The 27796-nt window shown below is 48.0% G+C and overlaps 1 protein-coding gene across 1 annotated transcript in view; it reads right to left on the bottom strand.

The window, feature by feature from the left end:
- Positions 1 to 27796, bottom strand: part of COL13A1 (collagen, type XIII, alpha 1) — a 308444-nt gene that overhangs the window by 615 nt on the left and 280033 nt on the right. The window contains exons 32-34 of the mRNA XM_015428404.1: positions 25254 to 25307; positions 16103 to 16156; positions 14957 to 14992 (exon numbers count right to left, since the gene is read on the bottom strand). Coding sequence (XP_015283890.1) covers positions 14957 to 14992; positions 16103 to 16156; positions 25254 to 25307 — 144 coding nt within the window. The remainder of the gene's footprint in view (positions 1 to 14956; positions 14993 to 16102; positions 16157 to 25253; positions 25308 to 27796) is intronic.

The following is a 27796-nucleotide window of genomic DNA, read 5'->3' as shown; positions in this document are numbered from 1 at the left end:
ATCACACTCTTTAAAAAAAAAAAGTTGAAATCCAAATGAATCTTTTGCTGAATGCCAGCCTCAAGGAAACAAAAGCAGAGAGGGAGAGAGAGGAAGTACCAAACTACTCTGCGGTGCTAAAGGTCAATGTAGCCTCTGAGGCCCAGTCTGCCTTCAGTGTCTCCCCGCCGTTTGGTAGCCCATGCTCCCTTTAAAGGTGAAAGAGACTGTGCACCACGGACTTCTGAGAGCCCACTGTGTGTTTCCTCTTCCCCCCATATTCTTCATTCCTGCACCTCCAAGAAACCCCCACATTCCAGGAGATAAATTACAATTACTCTTGGAATTTTGGGGATGTTTGGGGTAATTTCAGTATCCCTGAACTGACCTGAAACAGCGAGTTTTGGGTTTAATTTCAGCTCTGGTATATCTGAATACATACTCCTAATTATAATTCCTGCAGTGACACAACCAAGGAATGTGACCAACAAAAAATAAGTTCCAAACTTTATCTGGTGATCACAGATTTCTGTGTCAGAAACAGGTTTCCCATCACATCTATAAAATAAGAGATAAGGGTGGGATTAAAAATGCATCAGGACGGGGAATGGGGGTTGCCAAAATTCTTGCTCTGCCCACACTCCACCCACACCTATGTCTCAGCTATTTTGCTGCTTGTTGGTGCTCTAGAACTAGAAGTAAACATGTTGGAGAAAAATGAGATTGGAAATATGCCCTCTGGGAGGAAAATGGTAGTAAATGGTCAGGATAAGGTTTGAGTGCTACCCTCTCACCCTTTTCTACTGTGTTTTAAATGGGCCCTTCACCAGCACAACCTGGATTAGACTGTGTTGCCCCCACATCTAGTTTGGTATGGCAATGTCTTCAAAGGGCTCAGTTGTGCTAGAGATGAAATAACAAGTTGTTCAAGTTGCACTTTTCTGGACTGCCTTACATTAGTTCCCATTCAAGAAAAATACACTTGATGAAATGAAACATTCTCTTTTCATTATTTAAATGGTTCTCTGCCATCAACTGTCTTGCCAGACAGCCCTACCAACCAAACAACCATTTCTATTTTAGTCAAATAAGATCTTTCTTCCAAACGTGTCCAAATTTGTCCAACTGAAAAAGCCTCAGGGTTTTGTTATGCTATTCATTATGGAATAATCTGATTATTTACATGACATCTCAATTTCTATTTTTATTAAGATTTAGCTACAGAGCAGAACCAGAGGTGGAATGATTAAGTATGTGACATTAGCCTTGGAGCAGTCATGAACTGAGAGACAGGGCTCATCATATATGGTCAGCAGCACTCACTTTATTACTTCAGCAGTTTTTATACCACATCCTTATTTCACGATTTATTTGAGATTTTCATGAAAATTATTCCAAACTCTTAATCTATTAGCCAGTGTTGCTGCTAGCACCCATAGAGTAGCTTGTGTGGACTCCTATATAGTTAAGCAATAAATAAATAAAATTGCTCCTAAATATGCAACAATCGTATGATAACAGAACCGATCAATTCAAGTAGTGAGACTGATGCTATGGTATCTTCTGTGGCCTTCAGTGGTTTGGATCCAGAAAAAATCAGAAGGCATTGGATGCAGAATTTTGCCAGAGTCTCTTCATCCAAGTATTCCTGTCTAATTCCCAAGTAGTTGATTCTCAGGGTTGCTAGACTTGTGTGAACTAATAGCCATGTGCAATGTGTGTGGGGACTGTGCAAAGAGGGAATGGGGTGCCATTACCTCCTTTCTCTTCCATCAGAGGAACTATGCTTGTGGAATATGCAATTTTGCCTCCTTTCTCCACTGCAGCTCCCTCACTCATGGCTCTTAGTTTATGTGGGTTCTGTGACCTACAGGGAAAAACTTTTCAAGATTGGAAAAGATTGCTGGGAGGGGAAGGGAATATGGCAAAAAATCTACACCCCCTAATGCTGATGGATTGCCAATCCAACTCTTTATAAGGAAGCAGTTAACTAGTGGTTCTATTTTTGAAGATGTCTATTGAAAAAACTCTGATACATGTGAATAACTGAAAGAAAATGTCAGGATCTTTGGAGAAATAGGAACATGAAGGAATATGAAGGAGAACCATGAACAACATTTGAGATGATCCAAAGTTGAAAAACAGGTTGCTTACATGTAACTGATGATCTTCGAGTGGTCATATGTGCATTCACACCTCTGGGATATAGTGCGCCTGTGCTGACCCCTGTCGGTAAAATAGAAAGCAAAAGGGATTTGCGCGCCCTTTCCCCAGTCACGTGCCGGGCTCCAGTGCGCATGACTAGGGAGGGGCACGACAATTCTGCCAGTTCCTTCTGACTGCTGCCATCAGTCTCAGAACGAAAGAGAGACAAGAGGACCGAAAGCAGAGGGGAAGGAGGGCGGGTAGTGTGAATGCACAGATGACCACTCGAAGAACATCAGTTGCAGGTCTCTGTGCATCACACCTTTGGGAGATTAACAAGCAATATATGCCTACCTGGAGGAGGGAGCTGAAGGTCCTAGACATGCGGTGCCTGCAACACAGCTTGTCCCACCGCAGAGTGCTGATGAAGAAGTACATCCAAGGTGTAATGCTTCACAAACGTGTGAGGAGAGGCCCAGGTTGCTGCGTTGCAGATATCACAGAGCGACGCACCTCTCAGGAAGGCCGTGGACGTTGCTACGGCCCGAGTGGAGTGGGCCCAAAGCGGTCCCGGGAGCGGCTTCTTGGCCAAAAGATGGCACAGCTTAATTGTCTCCACAATCCACTTGGACAGTCGCTGAGATGACAACTTCTTTCCCTGTCCGGGCAGGGCATGGGAGACAAACAGGGCTGGGGACTTTCTAAAAGGCCGCATTCTGTCCAGGTAAAAAAGCAAAGCCCTTTTTACGTCCAGCGCGTGAAGGCGATGTTTATCACCGTTCCGTGGAGACAGGAAGAACGCTGGAAGAACGGCGTCAGCCCGCAGATGGAACTCCAAAACAAATTTGGAAAGGAAGGAGGCATTTGGAGCCAAGGTAATGGCGTTGTGGTGAAAAGTCAGGTAGGGCGGGTCACAGCGAAGCGCAGACAGCTCGCTTACTCTCTGGGCTGACGTGATGGCCACCAGGAAGGCCATCTTCCATGACAGGAGTTGCAAGCTACATGTAGCCATGGGCTCGAAAGGCTTGCCCATCAGTTTGGACAGCACCAAAGGTAAGTCCCAGGCTGGTGTAGGGCTCCGAGATGGGGGGGGGTGATTGAGGCCCTTAAGGAACTGTTTGGTCTGCGGGTGGGGAAAAATGGAGTAACCATCCTCCGCAGGGTGATTAGTGGAAATGGCAGCTAAATAAATGCGCAACAAGGCACAAGTAAGGCCTAAATCTAAGCAGGACAACAAGAAACCAAAAATTGTAACCAAGTCCGAAGGGGGTGGAGGTAACCCCAATGAGCTAAGGTAAGCTAAAAACTTCTTCCATTTCCCATAATAGGAAATAGGTGTAGAAGGCTTATGACAATCCAACAAGACGTGGTCTATCCTATTCTTAATCCGTTCTACAGGATCCTCCACGCTGTGAGCTTGAGATGTGGCACATCATGATGCAGCACCTGACCCTTTTGTGCCGCCAGAAAATGAATGGAGGAGCCCTTGGACATGTGAAGTAGAGCAGGGAACCAGTGCTGATAAGGCCACCATGGGGTCACAAGGATGCACTGAGGCTGTTCCCTCATTATCTTGTTGATCACCTTGGTGAGAAGAGGGATCAGTGGGAAGAGAAACACGTGCCTGTGGGACCATGCTTAGAGAAGTCCGTCTCCCAGGGATATGGGGTCCCTCCCTGCTCTAGAGCAGAACAGGTAACATTTCACATTCTGATGTGTTGCGAACACATCTACTTCCAGCTGGCCCTATCTGTCGAAAATCGGCTGGAGATATATCCAATTAAGTTCCCACTCGTGCAACAACACTCTTCTTCTGCTCAGGAAGTCTGCCTGCACATTTAGGGACCTGGACAGATGGGTTGCTATCAGGAAGACACCCCATAATTGGGATTCATTCCAAATCTCGAGGGCCAGTCGATACAGGCCCTTCGACACCGTCCCACCTTGACGGTTGAGGTAACAGAACTGTGGAGTTGTCGGTTAAGAGTGCTACTGTGTGATGGGCCACCAGGTGGCGAAAATACCTGAGAGTATACTGGATGGCTAACAGCTCCAAAAAGTTGATACGTTTGTGGGCCACATAAGCCTCCCACCTGGAGCCCACACACATCCCCTTGAGATGTGCTCCCTATCTCCAAAGCGACGCATTGGTGGTGAGTGTCATGGATAGGGCAGGTGGGTGAAATGGAGCACCCTCCAGAAGGTTGTGCGGGTTCTCCCACCAGTTCAACAAGTCCAACACCTGTGTGGGGGGGATGAATCTCTGGGACTGGGGCTGAGATTGTGGTGGAACCTCCTGAGGAGCCACAGCTGAAGTGGCCTCATGTGAAGCCAAGCAAAAACTATTACTGCTGTAGTGGCAGACATCGATCCAAGGAGGCGTTGGATTTGCCTCGCATCCCCTTGCTGACGTAAGAGGCTTATGAGAGCAGTAATGTCATTTGCTCTTTTGGGGGGAAGAAACACTCTGCAGACTGTTGAGTCTAGGATCACGCCCATGAACTGGACCCGCAACGAAGGATGTTCTGCAAGGTTGTCATATGAAACTTTTTGTAAGCGATGAAATGACTGAGGTTTCTGAGGTCCGTAATAGGACAGAGGCCTCCATCCTTTTTGGGTACTGTAAAATAATGGGAATAAAATCCATGGTGATATTGGGGTGCAGGAACTGGTTCTATAGCATCTTTTTGAAGACAGTTCTGAATTTCTTGTAGGAGTGTGCTCGATGGTGGAGTGAGCACAAAGGTGGAGGTCGTAGGAACTTGGATAAACTCTATAAGATATCCCACCTTGATGACAGGGAGAATCCACCAATCCGATGTTATCCTTTGCCAGGCAGACAGGTAAGGAGACAGGTGGGTGGGAGGTGTGGATAGATGGCTGAAGTCAAAGACTCTGCTTAGGAGCCTTAGAAGTCTTTGCCCTAGGTTGCGTGGCCGGTGAAAACTTGGGTTTGTTTCCATAGGGGCGTGAAGACATGTTTGGTGACCTTTGCCACTGCAGCTCAGGAGAGGATTTAAGTGAGGACCTGCGAGACCATGACTTGTTCCATGACCTTGCCCTGTTGTGTTTTGGGGCTGGTGTAACTCCCAGATTGTGAGATGTCTTGATACTCTTGTCTAGGTCCTCCAAGACAGTATCAGTCGTGGAACTGAAAAGACCCTCACCCTCGAAAGGAAGGTCCTTTGTAGCCTGTTGCAAAGCTGTGGAGCACAACCAGGTGTGTCGCTGAAGGTGACAGCTGAGGTGAGTGTCTTAGCAGCCACATCCAGAGTATGCTTGGCAGCATTAAGCTGATGCTTCGCCAAAAGCATGCCTTCCTTTTGAATTCGCCTAGCTTGACGGTTAAGCTCATCAGGAAGGGCTGCAATGAATTCAGATAACTGCTCCCAGAGAGCACATTGATATCCCCCCATACAGGCAGTGTAGTTGGAAGTCTTGATACCCAGTGATCCAGCTGAGTAAAACTTTCTGCCGAAAGAGTCTAACTTCTTTCCCTCCTTATCAAGGGGTGAGGAATGTGTACGTCTTCCCTTTGAAAAGGAGGTGACAACCACTGAGTTTGGTTTAGGGTGGATGAATAAAAACTCAGTGCCCATTTCCTGCAACTTGTACATGTGATCTATTCTCCAGCTAGAGATGGGAGTGGAAGCCGGATGGGGCCAAGGAGCTTTGGCTGCTTGCAGGAGGACCAAGGTCATAGGCAAGGCGATGGCTGTCAACGTGTCCATCTGGACAATATCAAACACTGAGTCCGTGACTGTAGGTGTAGGCTGAACGGTCGACAGGGTCAGTGTGTTAGCCATTCGCTTAACGAAATCCCCATAAGTTGAGGTCCTCTGATGGGGATATCAGGAGGTCCTCAGCCACTTGCTGCAGTGGAGAGGGTTCCACCAGAGGATCTGGATGCTCATCCCCAGAGTGCGGCGAAGTATCTGAGAAGACAGAGGTCTCTGAAGGCTCCGAAAATGACATTGGGAGCACTGGGGTCGAAGGATTCGGCTCCAATGGTCTTTTAAATTGCGAGGGCCTCAGTGGTGGTTGTTTATACGGCTTGCCCATTGGCTTCGAGGGCTACGAGTCAACAAACTCCGGTGCTGGGGGAGGGTCTCGGTATCAGGAGAGCCGAGATGAGGTGAATTGACGATCCCAGCCATGGCATTCCGCTAGGGAAGGGACAGGCTCCATACATATATTGCCACTGGTGTTGGTCCCAGGAGGGCAGAGGAGGGGTGGAACGGTTCCGTTGGCCAATCCCGATCATCAGGTCAATGCAGGAAAGAATACATAAAGGTGCCCACTCCTCGATCCGAGTGAAGGCTCTCGACACTTGAGGATTGGGAGACCTGCTCCATATCGTACTCAGAGTCCATGAGCTGAATAGAATGCAGCGAAGGTGAAGGTGGTGCACCTTGTAGCTGCCCACGGCCAGAGGAGTCAAGCGCAGCGGCCCCAATAGGATTTGATTCCGTGGCCCGACGAGGGGTCAACGGAGCCTTAGCAAGGGAACCTTTCTTATGCTTCTTGTGTCCTCCCTATGCTTCTTAGTGGGAGTGTGGGCTTTGGACTGGGATGTCAGGACCGACCGTTTCAGCACCGGTCGATCGACATCAGAATGTGCCGGTGTCGAAGACAACAGAGCCATCGACCCCAAAGCAGGAGTTGACATCGAGGCATGTCCCGATGTATCCTGTGATGACGCCATCGGTGAAAAGGGCCAACTCTATCAATGCGACACGAAGTCTGGCAGCCATGTTCTTTCTCATCTGTTTTGAGAACTTGGCACAATGAGCGCAAGAGTCCACTCGGTGCATTTCCCCGAGGCACAGGAAACAGAGTGTCCATTGGGGGGGGGATTTTGCTACCGCACTTTAGGCACCGTTTGAAGAAACCCCACCGTTTGGCCATAGGCTGGGGGGGGGGAGGTAGTCTGCCGAGGCAGAAAAAGCAACAAAAGAGTCCAATTTCTCTATCTAACAATATTTTTAGTTTCCCTAACTAGGAATCCATCGAAAATAGGAAAAACCAAAAGGCCAAAGAGAAAAGTTACCGACCGAGGCGGAGAAGATCCTACCAGCGTGGCGGTCAGAAGAGAACTGGTGAGATTGTCATGCCCCTCTATAGTCATGCGCACTGGAGCCTGGCACGTGACTGGGGAAAGGGCACACAAATCCCTTTTGCTTTCTATTTTACTGATCAGGGTCAGTGCAGGCGCACTATATCCCAGAGGTGTGATGCACGGAGACCATGAAGAAGATAACAGTGTTTTCTTAAGAAGAGACATGAAGTGGGGGAAATTTGGTCTCCCCCACACACACATAAGTACTCTTGATAGCACAGCATTCTTTTATGTGGCATTACTATAGGGCTGCTACACGGGATATGTCTGATGCTGAACTGTAACACTAACATATATAATGTATTTTATATAACATCAGACTACAGATGAAGCTTGAATATTTAAATGTGTAACAAATAATTATACTCTTCTTTTCTCTCCAATAGGGACCTGAAGAGTCTTATAGCATTATTCTTCCATCCTTCGTTTTATCCTTTCAGCACTAACCCTCTGATGTAACTAAGGCTAACAGTGAATGACTGGTCCATAGTCACTCAGCAAGCTTCCAAGGAAGAGTGGAGATTTGAACCTGGGTTTCCCAGATCCCATTCTCTCTAGCCACTATACCATGCTGGCTGCTTTAGCCTAGATTTCTTCTTTATATGCTAGTTTTGAATATGAAGGAGTTTATTTTTAAAAGGAGGAAACATTCAAATATTCAACTTTGTACCTGCAGTCAGAAGTGATACAGTCTGGTGAATTATACATCGGTTGGGGTTGCTGATCAGGTTGACTGTGAAACAGTGCCTATAACTAGAATTCTGGCTGGCTCTCTGCTCTGCATGCAGAAATGTGAGTTGAAGCCCAAGGAAACAATCCAGAAGCTAGGAAATGTAATGCTTGATAGAAAAATACATGGGATATGTACATGTTGTGCCTTTCTAGGAGTGACACAGGAAGCCTTCTGCACTCATGATTTTCTCCATTGGGCATTCGTGACTGCTCAATGGGCTTTTAATCCATAAAAGCAGGTTGCTTACTAGTAACTGGTGATCTTCGAGTGGTCATCTGTGCATTCATACCGATGGGATCTAGTGCGCACGCGCTGGATCAATCGGTGCTGTAGCAAGCTCTTTCAATGGATTTTCACGCCCAGTCCCCCGGGCATGTGCAGGAACCCCACTGCGCATGCCCAGAGGGGTGGGTGCGGACATCCCGCCAGTTCCTACAAACCGCCGTGAATCAACCCCTATTCAAAAATGTAGAAGCTGACAGCAGCGGGGAAGGAGAGCGGGTGGTGTGAATGCACAGATGACCAATCGAAGATCACCAGTTACTGGTAAGCAACCTGCTTATCTTTGTCTTGGTCTCTGTGCTTCACACCAATGGGAGATTAGCGAGCAGTAGCCTACCTGGAGGAGGGTGCTGGCAGGTCTTTTACTGCGTAGCCGAAGACAGAATTTGACGTCCCATGTTGTTACTTGTGTTGGTATGGACATCTAGGGCTTAGTGCCTGATGAAGGTGTTAGGCGTGGCCCACGTAGCGGCTTTGCATATGTCTTGCAGTGGTACTCCCTGGAGGAAGGCAGTGGAAGTCACGACAGCCCTGGTAGAATGAGCCCTGATAGGGCCAGGTAATGGCTGTTTGGCAAGTAGGTAACATTTATTTATTTATTTATTTAGCTTTCAATTTATAGACCGCTCACCCCCTAAGGGCCTACAATCCACTTTGACAGGCGCTGGGCCGTGATGCGAGTGCCCAGGCGTGTTGAAGCGTACGCGACGAATAGTTGTGATTCTTGTCTAGTTGGGCGTGTTCTGTTGAGATAGGACCAGATCACCGCAGACTGTGACAGCAGTCATGAAATTAAAAGACGCCTGCTCCTTGGGAGGAAAGTGATGGCGAACCTAAACAGCATGATAAAAAGTAGAGACATCACCCTGCCAACAAAAGTCCGCATGGTCAAAGCAATGGTATTCCCAGTAGTCATGTATGGCTGTGAGAGTTGGACTATAAGGAAGGCCGAGCGCCGAAGAATAGATTCTTTTGAACTATGGTGCTGGAGGAGACTCTTGAGAGTCCCTTGGACTGCAAGAAGAACAAATCAGTCAATCCTCAAAGAAATCAACCCTGACTGTTCCCTGGAAGGCCAGATAATGAAACTGAAGCTCAAATACTTTGGCCAGCAAATGAGAAGGGAGCACTCACTGGAGAAGACCCTGATGCTGGGAAAGATTGAAGGTCAAAGAAGACGGGGACGGCAAAGGATGAGATGGTTAGACAGTGTCATCGATGCAACGAACATGAAGTTGACCAAACTTCAGAGGATGGCGGAAGACCGGAGGGCCTGAAGGGAGTTGGTCCATGGGGTCGCAAAGAGTCGGACTCGACTGTGCGACTGAACAACAACAACAACAGGGAGGAAGACCTCCGCCTGCAGGTGGAACTCTGACACCACCTTCCGTCTGGCAGAAAGGACAGGTAAGATGTATCGTGCCGGAAAGTCAATATTTCTCCCACTTGTCTGGCTGAGCTAATTGCGATTAAAAAGGCCGTTTTCCACGCTAAGAGTTTAAGTTCGCATGTTGTGAGTGGTTCAAAGGGCTTCCTCGTGAGTTGGTGTAGAACTAGAGGAAGGACCCATGGAGCAGCTGGAGTTTTGACAGGAGGGTAAAGGTGAAGCAAACCCTTTAAAAAACGTTTGGAAATTGGATGTGCAGAGTACATCCGTCAACTGGAACATGAAAAGTCGACAGAGCGGCTAAGTAAACCCTTAAGGAAGAGTGGGAAAGTCCCGAGTCAGCTAAGGATAGTAGGAAATGGAAAACTCTTTCAAGGTCAGCTGAGGTGGCTCGAGGGGCGTCATCACCCAGAAAAGAACAGAATCGTCTGCATTTATAGTTGTAGGACTTCTGAGTAGTAGGCTTCCTGGAATTTAAAAGGACGTTCACTACACGTAAGGAGACACCTGCGCCGTTATCTGCCATGCCGTCAGTTTCAACTGAGGTATGTTGTGATGTAGGACAGGGGAGTCTGAGAGAAGGAGTAGGTCCGGGGCCGGGGGGAACTGATGGTATATCCCCCGGGATAACTCGAGGACCGTTGAAACCAAGGTTGTCTTGGCCACTATGGTGTTATTAGGATACAATTGGCATTGTCCTTGAATACTTTGCAGACCACTCTCAGAAGCAGAGGTAAGGGGGGAAACAGGTAAAGGTGTGTCGAGGACCAAGGATAAAGGAGGCCGTCTCCCAGGGATTGCGGGCCGTTGCCTCCCCGACTGCAGAACAAAGGACACTTTTTGTTGTTCCTTGTGGCAAAAATGTCGACTTGGGGAGCTCCTCACCTGTGGAAGAGTGGGAGGAGGTATGTTGGGTTCATCCCCCACTCGTGAAGGCTGAATCCTGCTCGACTTAGATGGTCTGCCTCCACGTTCATGCGTCCCGGGATGTGAGTGGCCATGAGGAATATACCGTTGGTGATGCAAAACTCCCACAAATTGATTGCCAGGGTGCAGAGGTGTAGAGAGACTGTGCCTCCCTGTCTGTTGATGTAGGATACCGCTGTGGTGTTGTCCGTTAGGACTGTGGCACATTTTCCCTTGATTAAGGGGAGGAAACTGGTTACAGTGTATTGTATGGCCAGGAGTTCGAGGAAGTTTATGTGACGGTTCCTCATATGTGTGTTCCACTTGCCTCCAACAGAATGGCCCATGGAGTGTGCACCCCAACCCCTCAGGGAAGCATTGGTCGTGATGGTGACTTCGGGTGACGGAGGATGGAAGGGCGCTTCCTGAAGGATATTCGAAGGGACAGTCCACCAAAGTAAAGAGTCCTGTATGCTGGGTGGAGGGGATAGGACGACAGTGTGCACGTTCTTCGACAGGTCGTAGTTGCGAATGAACCATAGTTGTAAGGGACGCATTTTGAGTCTTGCAAAGACGAGAACTGACGTAGTCACAGCCATGAGACCGAGCAGCCTCTGGATTTGGAAGGCGGTGGCGGAGAGTTGGGTACGGACGACGGTGGCTAGGGAAATGATGTCTGTGGCCCTGTCTGTAGGTAGGTAGGCCATGCATGTGTTTGAGTCCAGGATAGCGCCGATGTATTGAATTCGCTGGACAGGACACAAGTGAGATTTTTGTTGATTGACCCTTAGGCCCAGGTCGTCCAGTAGTGACAGAGTTTCTGTTACGTTTGAGAGCAGGGCGTGTTGTGAAGACGCCACCAGAAGCCAATCGTCTATGTATGGGTAGACGGACACCCCTTCGGAGACGTAGGAAAGCCGCAACCACAATCATAGTCTTTGTGAAAACTCTCGGGGCACTGGAAAGGCCAAATTGTAGGGCCGTATATTGATAGTGGTGTTGGCCAATTGCAAAGCAGAAGTATTGGTGGTGGTAGGGGTGGATAGTGAGGTGGAAATATGCGTCTTGGAGGTCTAGGGTGGCCATCCAAACGTGTCTGCGCAGCAGTGGCATGATCTGTTGTAGGGAGACCATACGGATGCGGTAGTAGGTCACAAAATGGTTCAGTTCCCTGAGATCTAATATGGGTCGAACACCTCTGGCTCTCTTCGGGACTGTGAAGTATCGGGAGTAAAATCCCGTCCCTTGGAGGTGTGGTGGTATTCTCTCAATGGCTCCCTTCTGCAGAAGGACGGACACCTCCTCGAGGAGAGGTGGGGAAGGGGGCGTGGAGACAACGACCGGAGTGTTGGGGTTCTGATGGAACTGAATTTTGTAACTTCGGGTCAAGATGGAGAGGACCCACTCGTCTGAGGTGATAAGATGCCAGGCATGGATAAAAGGAAAGAGACGGGTATGAGCTGACTCGGCGACACGAAAGTAAAAAACCCTGCTTGGAGGGCTTGGGCTGTTTGCTGCGGAAAGCTTGTTGTCCAGAACTGAATTTTGGCTTTTGGTAGGTCGGTTTTTGGCCTCCCGAAGACGTTCTCGGTCTCCATCTAGTGTCTGGAGACTGATGAGTTTGGGTATGTCTCTGCCAGGACCTGGACCAGGTGCGGGGGCGATATTGTGCCTCGCAGAAGATGAGACGCCTAGCGCTCGAGATGCTTTAATGCTCTTATCTTGTAGAGTCAGTTGCTGCATTGAAAAGCCCCAGGCCATCGAAGGGGAGGTCTTCCACATAAAATTTGGTGTTACGAAGCCAGGAATGTCTTCTGAGAGCTATTGCCGAAGCCATGGTTCTTGAAGATGCCTTGAGGACATGTTTCGTGGTGTTGAGCTGTTGTTTTGCCAACAGCATGCCTTCCTTTTGTAAGAGTCTGGCTGCCTGGAGTTTATCGTCTGGGAGATGGCTGAATAGCTCTGTGAACCATTCCCAGAGAGTATACTGATACCGATTCATACAGGCCTTGACTCCCAATGCCCCCGTGGAATAGAAACGCCTGCTGAATGCATCTAATTTTTTACCTTCCTTATCCGAAGGTGTTGAATGCATTTTCTTGGATTTTGAGGAAGAAGTTATAACCATGGAGTTTGGCTGAGGGTGTGAGAATAGAAACTCGGCCTCTGACTCTTGGACCCTGTACATGTGGTCCAGTTTTCTTGTGGAAACAGGAGCAGTTGAAGGTTTGAGCCATGGTGACTTCGCTGCCTGTAAAAGAACTTAAGACATAGGCAGTGCCAAGGTGGAAGATGTATCCAGCTGTACAATATCGTAAACTGAATCCGTTGCTTGCGGATGTTGTTGGACGACAGAGAGGCCTAAAGAGCGGGCCACTCTTTTCACTAAATCAGTGTATAAAGTGAGGTTGTCGTGAAGTCAATTATTTTTAAAAAAGGAAATGCAGCTTGGGGAGGGGATGATTTTAAGTGAGAAGCAGTGTGTATGTGGGGGTACTTAAACTTTGCCCTACCTTATTTTCCCCCTTCAAATTGTGCCCTCCCTGCAAAGCTGATTTTTCTTTGAGGGAAACCAGAACACTATGCCCAAGAAAGGCAGCCCCCTCAACTGTCTTTCATCCCACGCCATTGGTGGGGGGGGCATGAAGTCTCTTGGGGAGCGACTTCTGGTCCGTGGACGTCTGGGAGACAAGGTAGTGGCGTGTCTGTGGGAGTTGTCCCTGTAGTCGCGGGTGTCGATATTGACAGACTGAGTGTGCAGACGTGGAGGGTGACGCTGCGTGTCACATAAGGTATATCGGTGCCAATGTGGATCGATGTCGGGAGCTTCCGATACTATCGATGCCAACGAAGTCGAAGAAGCGGGGGAAAGCTCTGCACCCATTTGGTGACTTAAGAGCTCCGCCGTGTTGATGTTGGAGTAAGGAGGCTCCGTTTGGTGGCAGGGGAGTCCAATACATGGATGGTCGGTATCAGTGGAGGAACTTGGGCCTCCGATATCAATACTGCCGGTGGAGCGGGAGGCACTATAGGGGCATCACCCAGTGCAGGCACTGCTTCCTTCCCCTTCTTTGCCGCCTTAAGGGACTTGGAGGTGCCCTTCTTCGCGGACTTATGCTCCGTACTTGCCTTAGCCTTCTTCTTGACTGGCGTAGAGGCGGACGATCGTTTCTTCGATGTCAAGGGCTTCAGTATTGGGCGGTCGACATCGGAGGCAGGTCTCAATGCCGGAGCTGTCGATGTAGACGGTCTCTCCTCCATCGCTGAGGCTGGAGCAAGGGCCGATTCAAGCAGCGCCACTTTAAGGAGCGCAGCGCGGTTCTTCCTCGTCTGGTTGGAGAAGCAAGCACAGTGACGACAGGACTCTGGCTTGTGAGACTCTCCAAGGCAAAAAATGCAGAGGGTATGATGATCGGGAGGAGCAAGTTTGCTACCACAACGTCTGCATCTATTGAAAAATTCCCACTTCTTCTCCATAAGAAGAGAAGTGGAGAAAAACGGTAGGGGGGGGGGTGACCCGAAGGCCTGAGGTAAATTCCCCTCAGAAGAAAATAAAGTTTTTTTGTTTTTTTTAAAGAGCAACAACTAAAAACGAACTGAAAGCGAAAAACAAGTTAGGAAGTAACTCCAAAGAGCTGTGAGACGAAGCTAAAAGTGAAGCTAACAGCGATCCGATCAGACCGAGAAGGAAAAAAGGTCTTTCCAACGCAGCGGTAAGGAAGGAACTGGCAGGATGTCCGCGCCCACCCCCTCTGGGCATGCGCGGTGGGGTTCCTGCACATGCCCAGGGGACTGGGCGTGATAATCCGTTGAAAGAGCTTGCTACAGCACCGATCGATCCAGCGCGTGCGCACTAGATCCCATTGGTGTGAAGCACAGAGACCACGAAGAAGATACATTTGTTCTCCAAAATATTAGAATTTGTCTGATAAAACATAAACTTGTAAATGATAGAAGATATTTCTAAAGTCCATTCCCAATGTGTGTATTCTTTTCTAGCAATCATCAAATGGGTAACTTCAACAAATGTGCGGCAATTTGGCATCACTGGTTGAGTTTTACTAATTAATGAAAATAATTTATCTACAAATTAGAACATCACATTAACTATGTGGAGTGGGATTTTTCAAGAATCCATGTTCATTTGTCTCTCATTCCATTCATGGTGGACTGCAGTCAGGCAAATGGTTTGGGGAAAAATTTTTGGAAAGTAAGTTTTTGGTGTATCTGTCTAACACTAAAACAATTGATTGTTGTAGGTTTTAATACAGCGATTATGTAATTTCCATTGTAAAGTTCCAGTTGTTAGATGGTAGAATTTTATTTTATTATTTTATGGGATTCAGAAATTAATCATTCCACCATTGTTTTAAAACAACAGCTAAAGTGCCTTAATTTAACTTACCCGGCTTCCTTTTTCCCCTGGTGAGCCTGGTAATCCCTATAATATATTTATGAAAGCTTTAACAAGTAAATAACTCCCACCCACATATAGAATTTCTTATTTTCTGCTGTTACATTCCCAGCAAAAACCAGTGTCCTGAAGAGCGCTTGCTCAAACCACATGCAAGCAAAATTATACTAAAGCTAACCTTTATTAGCAACAGTAGCATTCTAAGATGGATCTTGAGATGTTGCTGAATGAATTATAACTATGTATATCCTGGCCTTCTTAACAGAAGCTCTATCCTTAGAACATTTCAGTGAGGTAGGTTAGGCCAAGAAACAGTGACTTAATACATGAGGTCATAGCTTATTGGAACACTTGGCCTGAATTTCTTTAATCCAAACCCAAGGTTCTTAGCTACTCTGCCACACTGGCTGTAAACTAACCATAATTTAATTTTGCAATATCGAGGCTGAATCAATGGCGGAAAGTACAATCAAGTCACAGCCGACTTATGGTGACTCTGTAGACTTTTCAAGTCAAGAGATGTTCAGAGGTGGTTTGCCACTGCCTGCCTCTGTGTAGGGACCCTGGACTTCCTTGGTGGTCTTCCATCCATGTACTAACCGGGACCACGCCTGCTTAGCTTCTGAGATCTGACAAGATCAGGCTAGCCTTGGCCATCCAGGTCAGGGCAATCCATTGTGGAAAGGAAAGTTCACCCCAGAAGTGATGTTATGCCTTCACAGCAGATGTTATACCTTCACCCCTTGGTTTCGGTTTGGATTTGGAAAATCCATTGATTTCTGCCTGCGGGGCAGGGCCAGCCCTGTACCCATTAGCAAACAAAAAGTTGGCATGGTATGGTGGATGAGGTGGGCCGTGATTGGCAGTGCACTGTTGTAAATATGGTAGTACAAGGGCACTGATGTATTATTAATGCTACATCTATGAACGTTTCTCACTTCAAGCTCAAAATAAGAAGAAAGCTGTACTTGAGAATTTCTCAGCCAAAATACTAAACTTGTGAACAGAATAATTATTTTCTTTAAAAGTTCTTTCTCATATCCAATAAATAATTGACAGCAGAAGTCTACTATAATGTGGTTTCTTGATGGCAATTTCATGACAAGTAGGAAGAAATAAAAATGCCTATACACTTACAGAAAGTCCTGCTGGTCCCATTGATCCTGGAATTCCAGGGTCTCCTTTACTGCCCTAAAATGTAATTAGGAAGAAACACACATTTTGTGATTTTTGAAGAACAGTATAGCTGTAGTATCTTTTATTGTGCCAATCTGCTGCTGATACTGCAGGAAAAGTATTCTTTGGACTCAGCCCTTTCATCATGCTAAAATGGGATTTGAGAGAGCAGTTTCGCACACTCGAAAGCCATATTTTGCTAAATATATAGCTTGACAACAGAATGTTAATATGACAATTTATGGGACATCTGCTGTTCATCTAACACCATACTAAGCTTCTATTGTTAATCTAGGAACCTACTAGGCATCTCCTGAAAGGTATTATCATAAAGATAATAAAATAAGAAAGAATTACAAATGAAAGGCAGTCTAAGTGGCAGAAAGTATGCATCTGCAATAATTAGATTATATAAAAAAGAAACTTTGCCAATGTCTTAACTTAAGGTATACTGCCAATACACAAATAAAAGAATAAAAGTCTTTATTCATGTATTGGCAAGTGAACAACCAACACGCCTACCCACCTGAATCTATCTTAAGGTGTATTGATAATTGTGTAGGGATTAGTGATGTGCGCTCAGATACATCTGGTCTGAATATATACATATATCTGATAAAACATAAACATATATTCAGAATCTGCACAGATATTTGGTCTGAATATATACATGCATTTAGAATCTGCACAGATATTTGGAATATTTGGAATCTACACAGATAACCAAGAATCTCAGCAAAACCAGTATCCTGATATCTAGAGCCAGTGATTTAAAGCTCCCTACTTGTTTGTTCGCTTTTGCTTTTTTGCAGATCTCCCAGGCATCATGAGGGAAGGGAGAGGAAGGCTGCTCTCACATGCAAATGGGATCAAACAATAGGGGGAGCTCTATCTGCCCAGTTGTCATGGGCCAGCCAGGACTCAGAAATAGCAAGGACTCTTCAGAGGAAGGAGAGCCTCAGGAAATCAGCTCTGAACCAACAGAAACCAGCAAGCAAGAAGAAGGGCTGCAGGCTTGTCAGAGCTCACAGCCAACAGCTGATGCAGAGCCACTAGCACCTTCCAGCCCTGTTTCAATAGATGAGGCCCAGGTGGTCATTACCAGCTCTCTAGTTTCACCCACAGACTTTGAGTGCCGGAGGCGAAGGCTTAGAATGGAGCTCCAGGGGAGAAGACAAAATGCACATCTCCTGGCCCAACAACAGCCGCTTGCTAATGATGAGTAGCTGCAGGGTTACTCCCAAGCAGCTGGCTGCAAGTAAGACCTGCCAGCAGATGCCTATAAAAGCCAGTCAAGGGAGACTGCTCGATGTGGAAGCAACAAGTCACCAACTGCCTGACTTTGCAACCACAGCTCTGGATTCTGCTTTCCTCCTGTGACCTTTGGACCAGCTCCTGACTATGACCTCAGACTTCCTCTCTCCCTGCCCTTTTAATGACTTCGGACTGCTAGACCTGGCTTTCTGGACCACGCTCCAAACTGAACTCTGCTCTCGGGTAACCAACCTTCTGGACTGATTTTTTAAATTTATTCATTAATTCAGGCATTCATTCATTTATTAAGTTGGATTTATTAGGCCACTCTTCCCTGCAAGCAGGGCTCAGGGTGGCTTACAACAGAAATATACAATAAACAGTCAATTTAAAACCCAACATTAAAGCACCTAAAACATATCAACAGATAAAACAATACACATTCCAAGATGGTGGGGGGGAAATGCAGCTTGCACAGGCCTCCTAGGGAGAAGGGGGTGTTTGAGAGTTCCAGATCACATACTGTTCTGTCACTGTCCTCACCTAAATGCCTGACGGAACATCTCTGCCTTACATGTCCTGCAGAAAGGTAGTAATTCCGGCAGGTCATGGATGTTCCCTGGCAGAGAATTCCACCAGGTGGGGCCAGGGCCAGATCGGTTGCGTATTATTCCAGGACTCTATCAGCGGCTGAGCGCAATTATGCACAGATAGATAAGGAGGCGCTGGTGATTGTGGCGGGGGTGAAAAAGTTTCACCACTATCTGTACGGGCGGCCCTTCACAGTCCTCACGGACCACAAGCCGCTGCTGGGCCTCCTGGCCCCCAACCGCCAGACCCCCAAGACGATTTCGCCCCGGGTGCTCCGCTGGTCTATTTTCCTGGCGGGGTACTCCTACGCTCTCGTCCACCGCCCTGGCAAGGCAATGGGCCACGCAGACGCCCTGAGCCGCCTGCTGCTGCCGGTCTGTGACCTGGATCTGGCTCCCGCCCACCAGATTGCTCTCCTGGGGTCCCTTCCGGATCAGCCAGTCCACGTCGCGGAGGTGGCTCGTGGCACCTCTAAGGACAAGGTACTTTGCCGGGTCTTGGACTGGGTGCTGAGGGGGTGGCCCGCGGCCAAAATAGACCCTGACGTAATGCCCTTTGCTTCCCGGAAGGATGAGCTGTCCGTCCACCAGGGCTGGGTCATGTCGGGTAGTAGGGTGGTCATCCCAAAACCCCTATGGGAGCGGGTCCTCACCACCCTTCATGAAACACACCCCGGGGTGGTACGCATGAAAGCCTTGGCCCGGAGCTACGTTTGGTGGCCAGGGTTGGACCGGGACATAGAGGACGTGGTGAAGCGGTGCAACCCTTGCCAAGCATCCTGGCCCGAGCCTCCCCAAGCCCCGGAACGGGCCTGGGAATCTTCCCATCGCCCCTGGTCCCGGCTACACTTGGACTTTGTGGGACCGTTTCAGGGGCAACTATTCTTTATCCTGGTGGATTCCTTCAGCAAGTGGCTGAAGGTAGTTCCCGTGCCCTCCACCTCCTCGAAGGCGGCCATCCGGGCGATGTGGCGGATCTTCAGCGCCCAGGGAATCCCTGACACGCTGGTCACGGACAACAGGACGGCATTCACATCAGCGGCGTTCCAGGAATTCACGAGCTACTACAGGATCCGCCACATCCGGGCTGCCCTGTTCCACCCTGCCACCAACAGCCAGGCCGAGCACATGGTCAGAACCACAAAGGATGCCCTCCGCCGCTTGGACTCCCCGGACTGGGATTATAAACTGGCGGCTTTCCTTTTCGGCCAGCGAATGATGCCCCACACCACTACGGGGCGCAGTCCGGCAGAACTACTTCTTGGCCGGCGCCTGGCAACCCGGCTGGATTGGCTGCATCCCGACCGGGCATCGGCAGAGGCACCAGGCACAGACACACATGAGGCAGCCAGGGGTTTCTTTCCGGAAGATCCCGTGTATGCACGGAACTACGCCCGGGGGCCCACCTGGATTCTGGCACAAGTCATACGAGTTAAGGGCCCCAGATTGTATGAGGTCTCTTGTGAGGACAGCCAAGTTCTACACCGGTACATTGACCAGCTACGCCGCTGGATGATGCCATTGGACCCCGAGGACTCAGACATGGCCGAGGTTCCGGAGACCTCACCCCAGGCCCTACTCCCGAGGGCCGACCCCCGGGCTCTACCCTTAGTTGAACCCGAGGCACCTCTTCAGGAGGCGCCAGGAACGCCGGCACCGCCGCCCCTGGCGCCTCTCCCGGCCAGCTCACCTCCAAGGGCTCCCAGGGTAGAAGCTGCAGCAGTCCCGGAACCTCGCCGCTCTACCTGCACCAGGAAGGCACCAGCCCACCTGAAGGACTTTGTCTGTGGATGCATTGCGGACCAAGGGGGGAGGGGTGTAATATATCCAGTCCAGACAAGTCCAGACAAGTCCAGAGACAAACATCGAGCTTCGCTCCAAGAGACAATGGACTATGCGGATCCTAGCCTGCTCCAATCAGGGGGCTAGTTTCCCGCCCGAGAGCCTATGGGACTCTCGGCCACTGTAAATAACCTATAGGGAAGTAGGGTGTGTGTTTTGGGTGGCGGTTTCTCGGGGATATAAGCCGGCCTAAAAGTCGGCCAAAGTCGTCTTGTTTCTGATCGAATAAAGTACGCTTTGCTGAAATCACTCTTCGTCCGTGTACTTTTCAAGTCTATTCTGGAGGTGACTATTGCATGCATTACTGTGGCTAGATTGGGGTGAGACAGGTAGGGAGCCATCTGCCTAACCTGGCACAGTTGGAAAAACACCAGCTTGACAACCTTTGTTACCTGGGCCTCCATAGACAAGGAAGCATCCAGAGTCATGCCCAGACTCTTGATGGTTAATGCCGATGATAGGGTCACCATCAAAAGTTGAGAGTTGGCCATCCAACCGAGGTTCCCCCCACCCAGCCACAGAACCTTCATCTTAGCAGGATTCATCTTCAGCCGACTCTTCTTTAACTACTCAACCGGAGCCTCCAGACCAGTGTTCCCTCTAAGTCAGGGGTCCTCAAACTACGGCCCGCGGGCCACATGCGGCCCACCAAAAACATTTATCCAGTCCGCCGGCAGGGTTGGCTCGCTTGCACGTGGCCCGGGGTTGCCTCTCGGCCTGCGTGGCTCCCCCCCACTCCATGTCCCCGTCCCGCGAGAGCGCCGCGTGTGGGCTGAGCGCCGCCGCACCTCTCGGAGCTGCAGCCCTGGGCAGGGAAGCCAGAGCGGCCCAGTCGGCTCCACGGAGGAGACGCCGCAGCGCCGCCAGCTCCAGGGCTCGCCTGTTTCGGATTGCGGGGGGAGCCAGCAGTCAGACCGCCGTGCCGGGCTTTCGAGGTCTGTTGCTGCTGCCTGCCGCTCTGCCTGGGACCCCGCTGGAGTGCGGGCACCGCCAGCCCACCGGGTCCCGAAGGGGTTGCCCGCCAGAAGTGCGGCCGGTGGCGGCACAAGGGAAGGGGCTGGGCCTCTCCCTCCGCCGGGTCTTTTTGTCTGTCCTCGGGAAGGGAAGTGCCGTGCACGGGGTGGGCGGGCACTGGGAACAGCTCTTCCAAAGCGTGGGGGGGAGACCTGGCAGGGGCACGACTGCAAGGGATCCGGTGGCGCAGGGCACTGGCCAGAGGAGCTCGGTTCCGAGAGGAGGGCAGCGGGGGACTAGGATTTACCGCTGGCCGCACTCGGAGCCTGTGTGTCTGTGTGCACGCGCACGAGCGCAGCACAGCATCGCCACCTTTGGCTCTCGAACGGTGTGAGACACCCACCTACCGCCTCCACTGCTTGGGGCCTGCAGAGAAAGCGGGACACCCCCCCGGGCAATGTTCCCTCTAAAGCAGTGGAGTCTTGTGGGAAAAAATTCTACTGGCATTCAAGTTGTGAACCAGTAATTTGGCTCTGGCATCGATAGCTATCCTGTGTGTCTTTTATGATGACTCTGAGAATCTAACAGTGGGCCAAGAGGGTATAAGGTCTTTTTGCTGACAGGGCTTTTTGTCGCAGAGGTGATTCTTCATGAAAAAAGAACACTGACCTGAGGCATTTCCACCTGATAGGAACCAGTTCAGTGGAGAGAAGAGGCACCTATTCTGATGTCTGTAAAATTTAACTCTGTTGTGTAGTGGGTTCGACGCATTGAAGAATCAGGAAACAGTATGATTATCAGCTCATAGTTTACTGGTACACAACAGAACAGAAAACACCGGCCTGATGGCCAACTATATACAGTCCCCGTGGACCACCCCCAGGTCCCATTGGTGGGTTTAAACTTCCCGCCAAAGTCCCTATTGGTGACTGCTTGAGGTTTCAGGATCCTAGACCCTATTGTCTCTTGAGAGTCAAACTCTGGTGAATGTCGCTATCGCCTAGTGCAGGGGTCCTCAAACTATGGCCCGGGGGCCACATGCGGCCCGCCGAAAACATTTATCCGGCCCGCCGGGTGTTTATCCTGCAATAGAGGGTCTCCTCTGTGGATTCCACCAAGGGCTCCTGGGAGGGCTGCGCGGGCGAGGGCTGTCTGGAAGAGCCCTGCTCGGAATTTGTTTTTTTTAAACTATAGTCCGGCCCTCCAGCGGTCTGAGGGACAGTGAACTGGCCCCCTGTTTAAAAAGTTTAAGGAACCCTGCTCTAAGTTGAGATAGTGTGAGCTAGCTCAGAATTTTTTAGCCTCCAGCTCACAGATTTTTGTCTTAGCTTAGGAGGGATGGCTCCATAGCAAATTTATGCAGTAGCCAAATTGCTTGCTTACAACTTTAATGCCAGTAACTCACAAAATAGATTTTTTGCTCACAAGATTCCACAGCTTAGAGGGAACATTGCTCCAGACCCTCAGCTAAATTCCTGGGAATGGCATCTGGCTGGCTGGCTATCAACAGAAATAGCTGGGTGTCATCGGCATATTGATGACACCCCAGCCTGAAATTCCAAGCTAGCTGGGTGAGGGGGTGCATGTAGATGTCAAATAACATCAGGGAGAGAAGTGCTCCTTGAGGAACCTCGCATCCCAGCAGGTACCTTGGAGACACTGTCCCTCCCAGTGCCACCCTCTGTCCCCAACCATGGAGAAATGGGGTAAGCCTTCGCAAGTCTACCCCACAGATTCCAACATCAGCAAGGCAGTGAGTCGATAGGTTGTAGTCAACTGTGTCGAACTGCTGTAAGGTCGAGTAAAATCAGCAGTGCTAACCTGCCTCAATCCAGCTGCCTGCAGAGATTGTCTATGAGGGTGACCAGCACTGTTTTCATCCTATGGTGAGAGTGGAAGTTGGACTGAAATGGATTCAACACCGATGTGTCATTTCTGGAGCTGTTCTCCTATAACTCTCTCAAATACTTTGCCCAGAAATGAAATATTTGAGACTGGGCAGTAATTGGCTAGATCCATAGGATCTAAATTTGGTCTCGTTAAGAGCAGAACCACCACCACCTCCTTCAGCCCCTCTGGAAAAATCCCCAAACCTAGGGACAGATGGACGATATCTTCCAGGGGACCTCATAACCTTTCACTGCTGGCTTTCACCAGCTACAAGGAGCATGGGTCTAAGAGGCAGATGGTCGGCCTAACAGCACCCAGAATCTTGTCGATGTCGGCTTGGGAGACCCGGCTGACATTGTCAAAGACTGAATCCAAAGACAGCCAAGGAGCCTCCAATTCACATACTGTATCAACACTGGCTGGAAGGTTGCAGTGGAGTGTCAAAAAAGTTTGCAAATGCCTCACAGCTTATGGCTGAATTTCTATTATTCTGGGTCCTCTCCAAAAGAGATGTAAGAGACCTAAATATCTGAAATAATTGAGCCGGGCAAGAGCTAGCAGATGCAATGGAGGAAGCCTAAAAAAATTTTTAGTGGACTTGATCGCCATCTCATATGATTTCATAACCATCCTATAAGAATTCGCTGCCAAATTTGCTCCAGTCTTCTGAGTTCCCGTTTCATCCCCCTAAGGTCCATAGTGTACCAGGGGGATGTTTTCTGGTGGGGAATGAGAGGACATAAAATCATAGATTTGGAAGGGACCTCCTGGGTCATCTAGTTCAACCCCCTGCACAATGCAGGTAATTCACCAATACCTCCCCACTACCCCAGTGACTGCTATCCCATACCCAGAAGATGAAAGAAAGGAAAAAAACCTCCAGGATTTTCAGCCAAACTGGCCTGGAGAAAAATTGCTTCCTGACCCCAAAGTGGCGATCAGCATTTCCCTAGGCATATAAGAAAGAGCCACAAGAACTAAGCACTGATGCAACCCTTCCGGCGCTCCCTCTCATGAATCAGCATTGCTGTCAGATAGACATCTAGCCTCTGTTTGAAAACCTCCAAAGAAGGAGAGCCCACCACCTCCCAAGGAAGTCTGTTCCACTGAGGAACCACTCTGTCAAGAAGATCTTCCTAATGTTTAGCCAAAAACTCTTCTGATCTAATTTCAACCCGTTGGTTCTGGTCCAACCTTCTGGGGCAACAGAAATCAACTCGGTACGATCCTCTGCATGACAGCCCTTCAAGTACTTGAAGATGGTTATCATATCACCTCTTGGTCATCTCCTCACCAGGCTTAACAGACCCAGCTCCTTCAACCTTTCCTCATAGGACTTGGTTTCCAAATCCCTCACCATCTTTGTTGAGTCCTCTGGACATGTTCCAGCTTGTCTAGATCCTTCTTAAACTGTACTGCTCAAAACTGAACACAATACTCTAGCTGAGGTCTAACCAGAGCAAAGTGACACCATCACTTCGTGTGATCTGGACTCTATACTTATTTTGATAGAGCCCAAAATTGCATTTGTCTTTTTAGCTACTACATCACACTGCTGACTCACGTTCAGTGTGTGGTCTACTAACACCCCTAGATCCTTTTCACACATACTACAGCCAAGACAAGTCTCCCCTATCCTATAATTATGCATTTGATTATTTTCTACCTAAATGCAGAACTTTACATTTATCCCCATTGAAATTAATTTTATTTGCTTTAGCCCAGTTTTCCAGCTTGTCAAGATCATCCTGTAGCCTGACTCTGTCTTCTACTGTATTTGCTACCCCTCCCAATTTAATATCATCTGCAAATTTAATAAGCATTCCCTCTTTTCCTTCTTCCAAATCATTTACAAAGGTGTCGAAAAAAATGGGTCCCAGGACAGATCCTTGAGGCACTCCACTTGTCACTCCTCTCCAAGAGGTGAATAACCATTCACAAGCACTCACTGGGTGCCATCTGTCAACCAGTTACAGATCCACATAACAGTAATAGAATCCAACTTATCAACAAGAATATGTGGAACTTTATCAAAAGCCTTACTGAAATCAAGATAAACTATATCTACAGCATTCCCCTGATCCAGCAAGGTAGTAACTTTCTCAAAAAAGAGAGTTAAGGTTAGTCTGACATGACTTGAGAAACCCATGCTGTCTCTTAATAATCACAGCTGTGCTTTCTAAATGCTCAAGGTCTGTTTATTTGTTCTAAAACTTTCCCAGATATAGACGTCAAGCTGACAGGTTGGTAGTTACCTGGATCCTCCTTTTTTCCCTTCTTAAAGATGGGGACAACATTTGCCCACCTCCGATCTTTTGGCACCTCCCCTGTTCTCCAAGAATTTTCAAAAATAATGGACAGAGGCTTAGAAATTACATCAGCAAGTTCTTTTAGTACTCTTGGAGGCAGTTCATTTACAGAAACTAGATGTTTATGTACTACCCCTATGCCAATCCTAGGCTGCAACTCCCATCCCTCATAATGTGTTCTGTTTTTGCCATGTTGAGCAATGTTTTCCCTCAGGCAAATCCCTAGTAAGGACAATGGGGCTACAGCCTGTTTGTCTGTCGAAGATTGCTTACCCTCTCTCCTTTTGGTCCTGCTGGTCCTGGAACACCAATTGGTCCTGGAGTGCCCTGAAATTTGATAAAAAAGTAAGCCCATTAAGCCATTTATTCAGTCACATATTTTTCAAAATGGACAACAGTAGGATTCCTCATGGGAAAAGAAGAGCTGAGAAGGAGATTTTTGTTATGCAAAGTATTCAATTAAAATACTACAGCTTTCAGATTTGATGATAACACTTATATGCATCAAGTATGGCCTGTCCAAGCACATGAAGTAGATATTATAGTAATGACAACAATACTTTTGATTTCTTAAGTGATATATTTTATTCCCTTGTTCCATCACCAACAAAGCTAAGAGCTGTAGTAGAAGGTACTATGTGAACATATCATAAGCTTTTCAAAAGAAGGTTGGTGGGTGTAAGGATAGATTACAACACATTTTATGAAGGTTACTTATCATGCAGGCTGATTGGTCACCATGCCACAGGCAATAATGCAGATATATAGTTACACAGCAGAAAACATCATTCAGTTTCAAGTCTTCTGCTTACCCATCTGTCATTTATGCACCACTCAATGAGGGATGGCAAAAGGGAAATCTAATAGAGTTCCTCTGTTTTTTGTTCAGAAACTTTCTGTTTTATATTCATGTAATGATAAAGCTGATATACATTTTGTCATGTTAACAAATTAAATGAATTAGGGCATTATCCAGCTTTCGGCCAGTTTCCACAGCGAGAAAAATTAGGGGATAAAGGTTTCTTTGGACATGAAAACTTTTTTTTAATATGCAAGAAATTTTTGTTCCTGGGAAGCATTCAGTGGGCAACCCTGAACTGCTGTATGAAATCCAGGGAAAAAGTCCAGCATTTTGTGACAGCCAGTGTGGTGTAGTGGTTAGAGCATTGGATTAGGATTTGAGCAACTTGGGCTGCGATCACACATACGTTTAGATCCAACATAGGTGTGAATGCCTGATGGATCTAAAGGGAGAGATCAGACAGCAACATCTGGGAAGTATCCCGCAGTCGTCGGCAACCTGTGCTGCTCCGCTGCAGAAGCAGAGTTAAAAGACACTGGGGAAAGTCCAGTAGTAAATGGGTTCTGACAGCCATTGGGATGGTCTGATCAGGACATCCCGGCTCAGTGCTGTTCTTTCCCCCCTCTTTGCAGTATGCGCATCATCTCATACTCCATAGGGGGTCCTCAGTGTGGAGGTGTGATTCCTCATTTATGCGCATGGGAAACAAGCAGCCCCAAACCCCATGACTCACCTACAGTTGCTTCTGATCACACAAACAGAGGTCTGATCTCGCAACTGCATGTCAAATTCCTCCAGAGGGAATAGCCTCCCTTCCCCTCCACTTCAACTGGCGCATGTGACCGCAGCCTAGGGTTCAAATCCCCACTCACTCAAGAATCTCACTGTGTGACTTTAGGCCAGTCACCCTCTCTCAGTCTAGCCTACTTCATAGAGTTTTTGTGAGGATAAAATGCAGAAAAGAACCATATACAGTATGCTGAGCTCCTTGGGAGAAGTGCAGGAAATATGACAGACAGATTACTTATATAGACCAAAGTAAGCAGTGTTTAAACTCATTGATTTCAGTTAGAAAGATGAGCATGTTCTTAAGTCTCTTCCACTGAAATACACTGGATGTAATTTTGGCTGGATCATGCTTTTGTTAATAATATAATGGATGAACCCTAGTGTTCTGGCAAGAAAAGGGATCTCTTGAAAGGCTGGGAGTTAATATGAAAATTGGTGGGCTGAATAAGAAGTCAGTTTAAGAAGTACTGTGTCACATCATTCTCTTCCCCAGATGTTTTGCAGTGACTTTCAAAGTGGTATGAAAAAGAAAATCTCCAGATCCACCGCTTAAACACAGTGTATTAATTCAGTTACATTTATAACCTTAAGAGCTGGTTTGTAGTATATCTGGCCTTATGTCTGATGGGTGGGTTGGTGGAGGGGGAGATTCTTGTCTCCAGTGCCAGCAAGGATCTATGCATTGTGTAAAGTCAGAATTTGGCCAAACCCCAACATGTGTAGGCTCATATGTGAAATTAATTCCCGTATTTACCCTTGGAGACCAAGTGCACACACAGAACAAACATATGTTACATTTGGTTACAGTTGGATATTATACCATCACATGGATGCTTGCAGGCAGAACAAATGCACTGGTTGGACGAGGAGGTGATGCATAGTCTTCCACTCAATCCATTCCCCACTGCATGGAAAGCCATGTTATCATCCAAACCAGCTCTAAATCACCTGATAATTCTTCTCAATAATTTGTGAGAAAGGTATGCTTACTTTAACAAGCCTTCACTAGGAATTAAAATTTTTCACATATGAGAGATCAAAGCATTATCTATTGACCTATTTATCTGACAAAAACTTTGAGGAATCTTAATTATGACTACCTAAACCTACTTCTCATGACTCAACCAAAAAACCGATCTTGAGATGGAGAAGGTTGTCTTGGGAGTCACATGTCCAAGCCTTCCCAATACACAATCCAAACAGCAACCCTCAGGCTTTTTACAAC

This window comes from Gekko japonicus, unplaced genomic scaffold, assembly GCF_001447785.1.
Source record: "Gekko japonicus isolate JY-2015 unplaced genomic scaffold, Gekko_japonicus_V1.1 scaffold672, whole genome shotgun sequence".
Taxonomy (NCBI): Eukaryota; Metazoa; Chordata; class Lepidosauria; order Squamata; family Gekkonidae; genus Gekko; species Gekko japonicus.
Note: the sequence above shows the minus strand (reverse complement) of the source record. Positions and strands in the feature narration are given on the sequence as shown.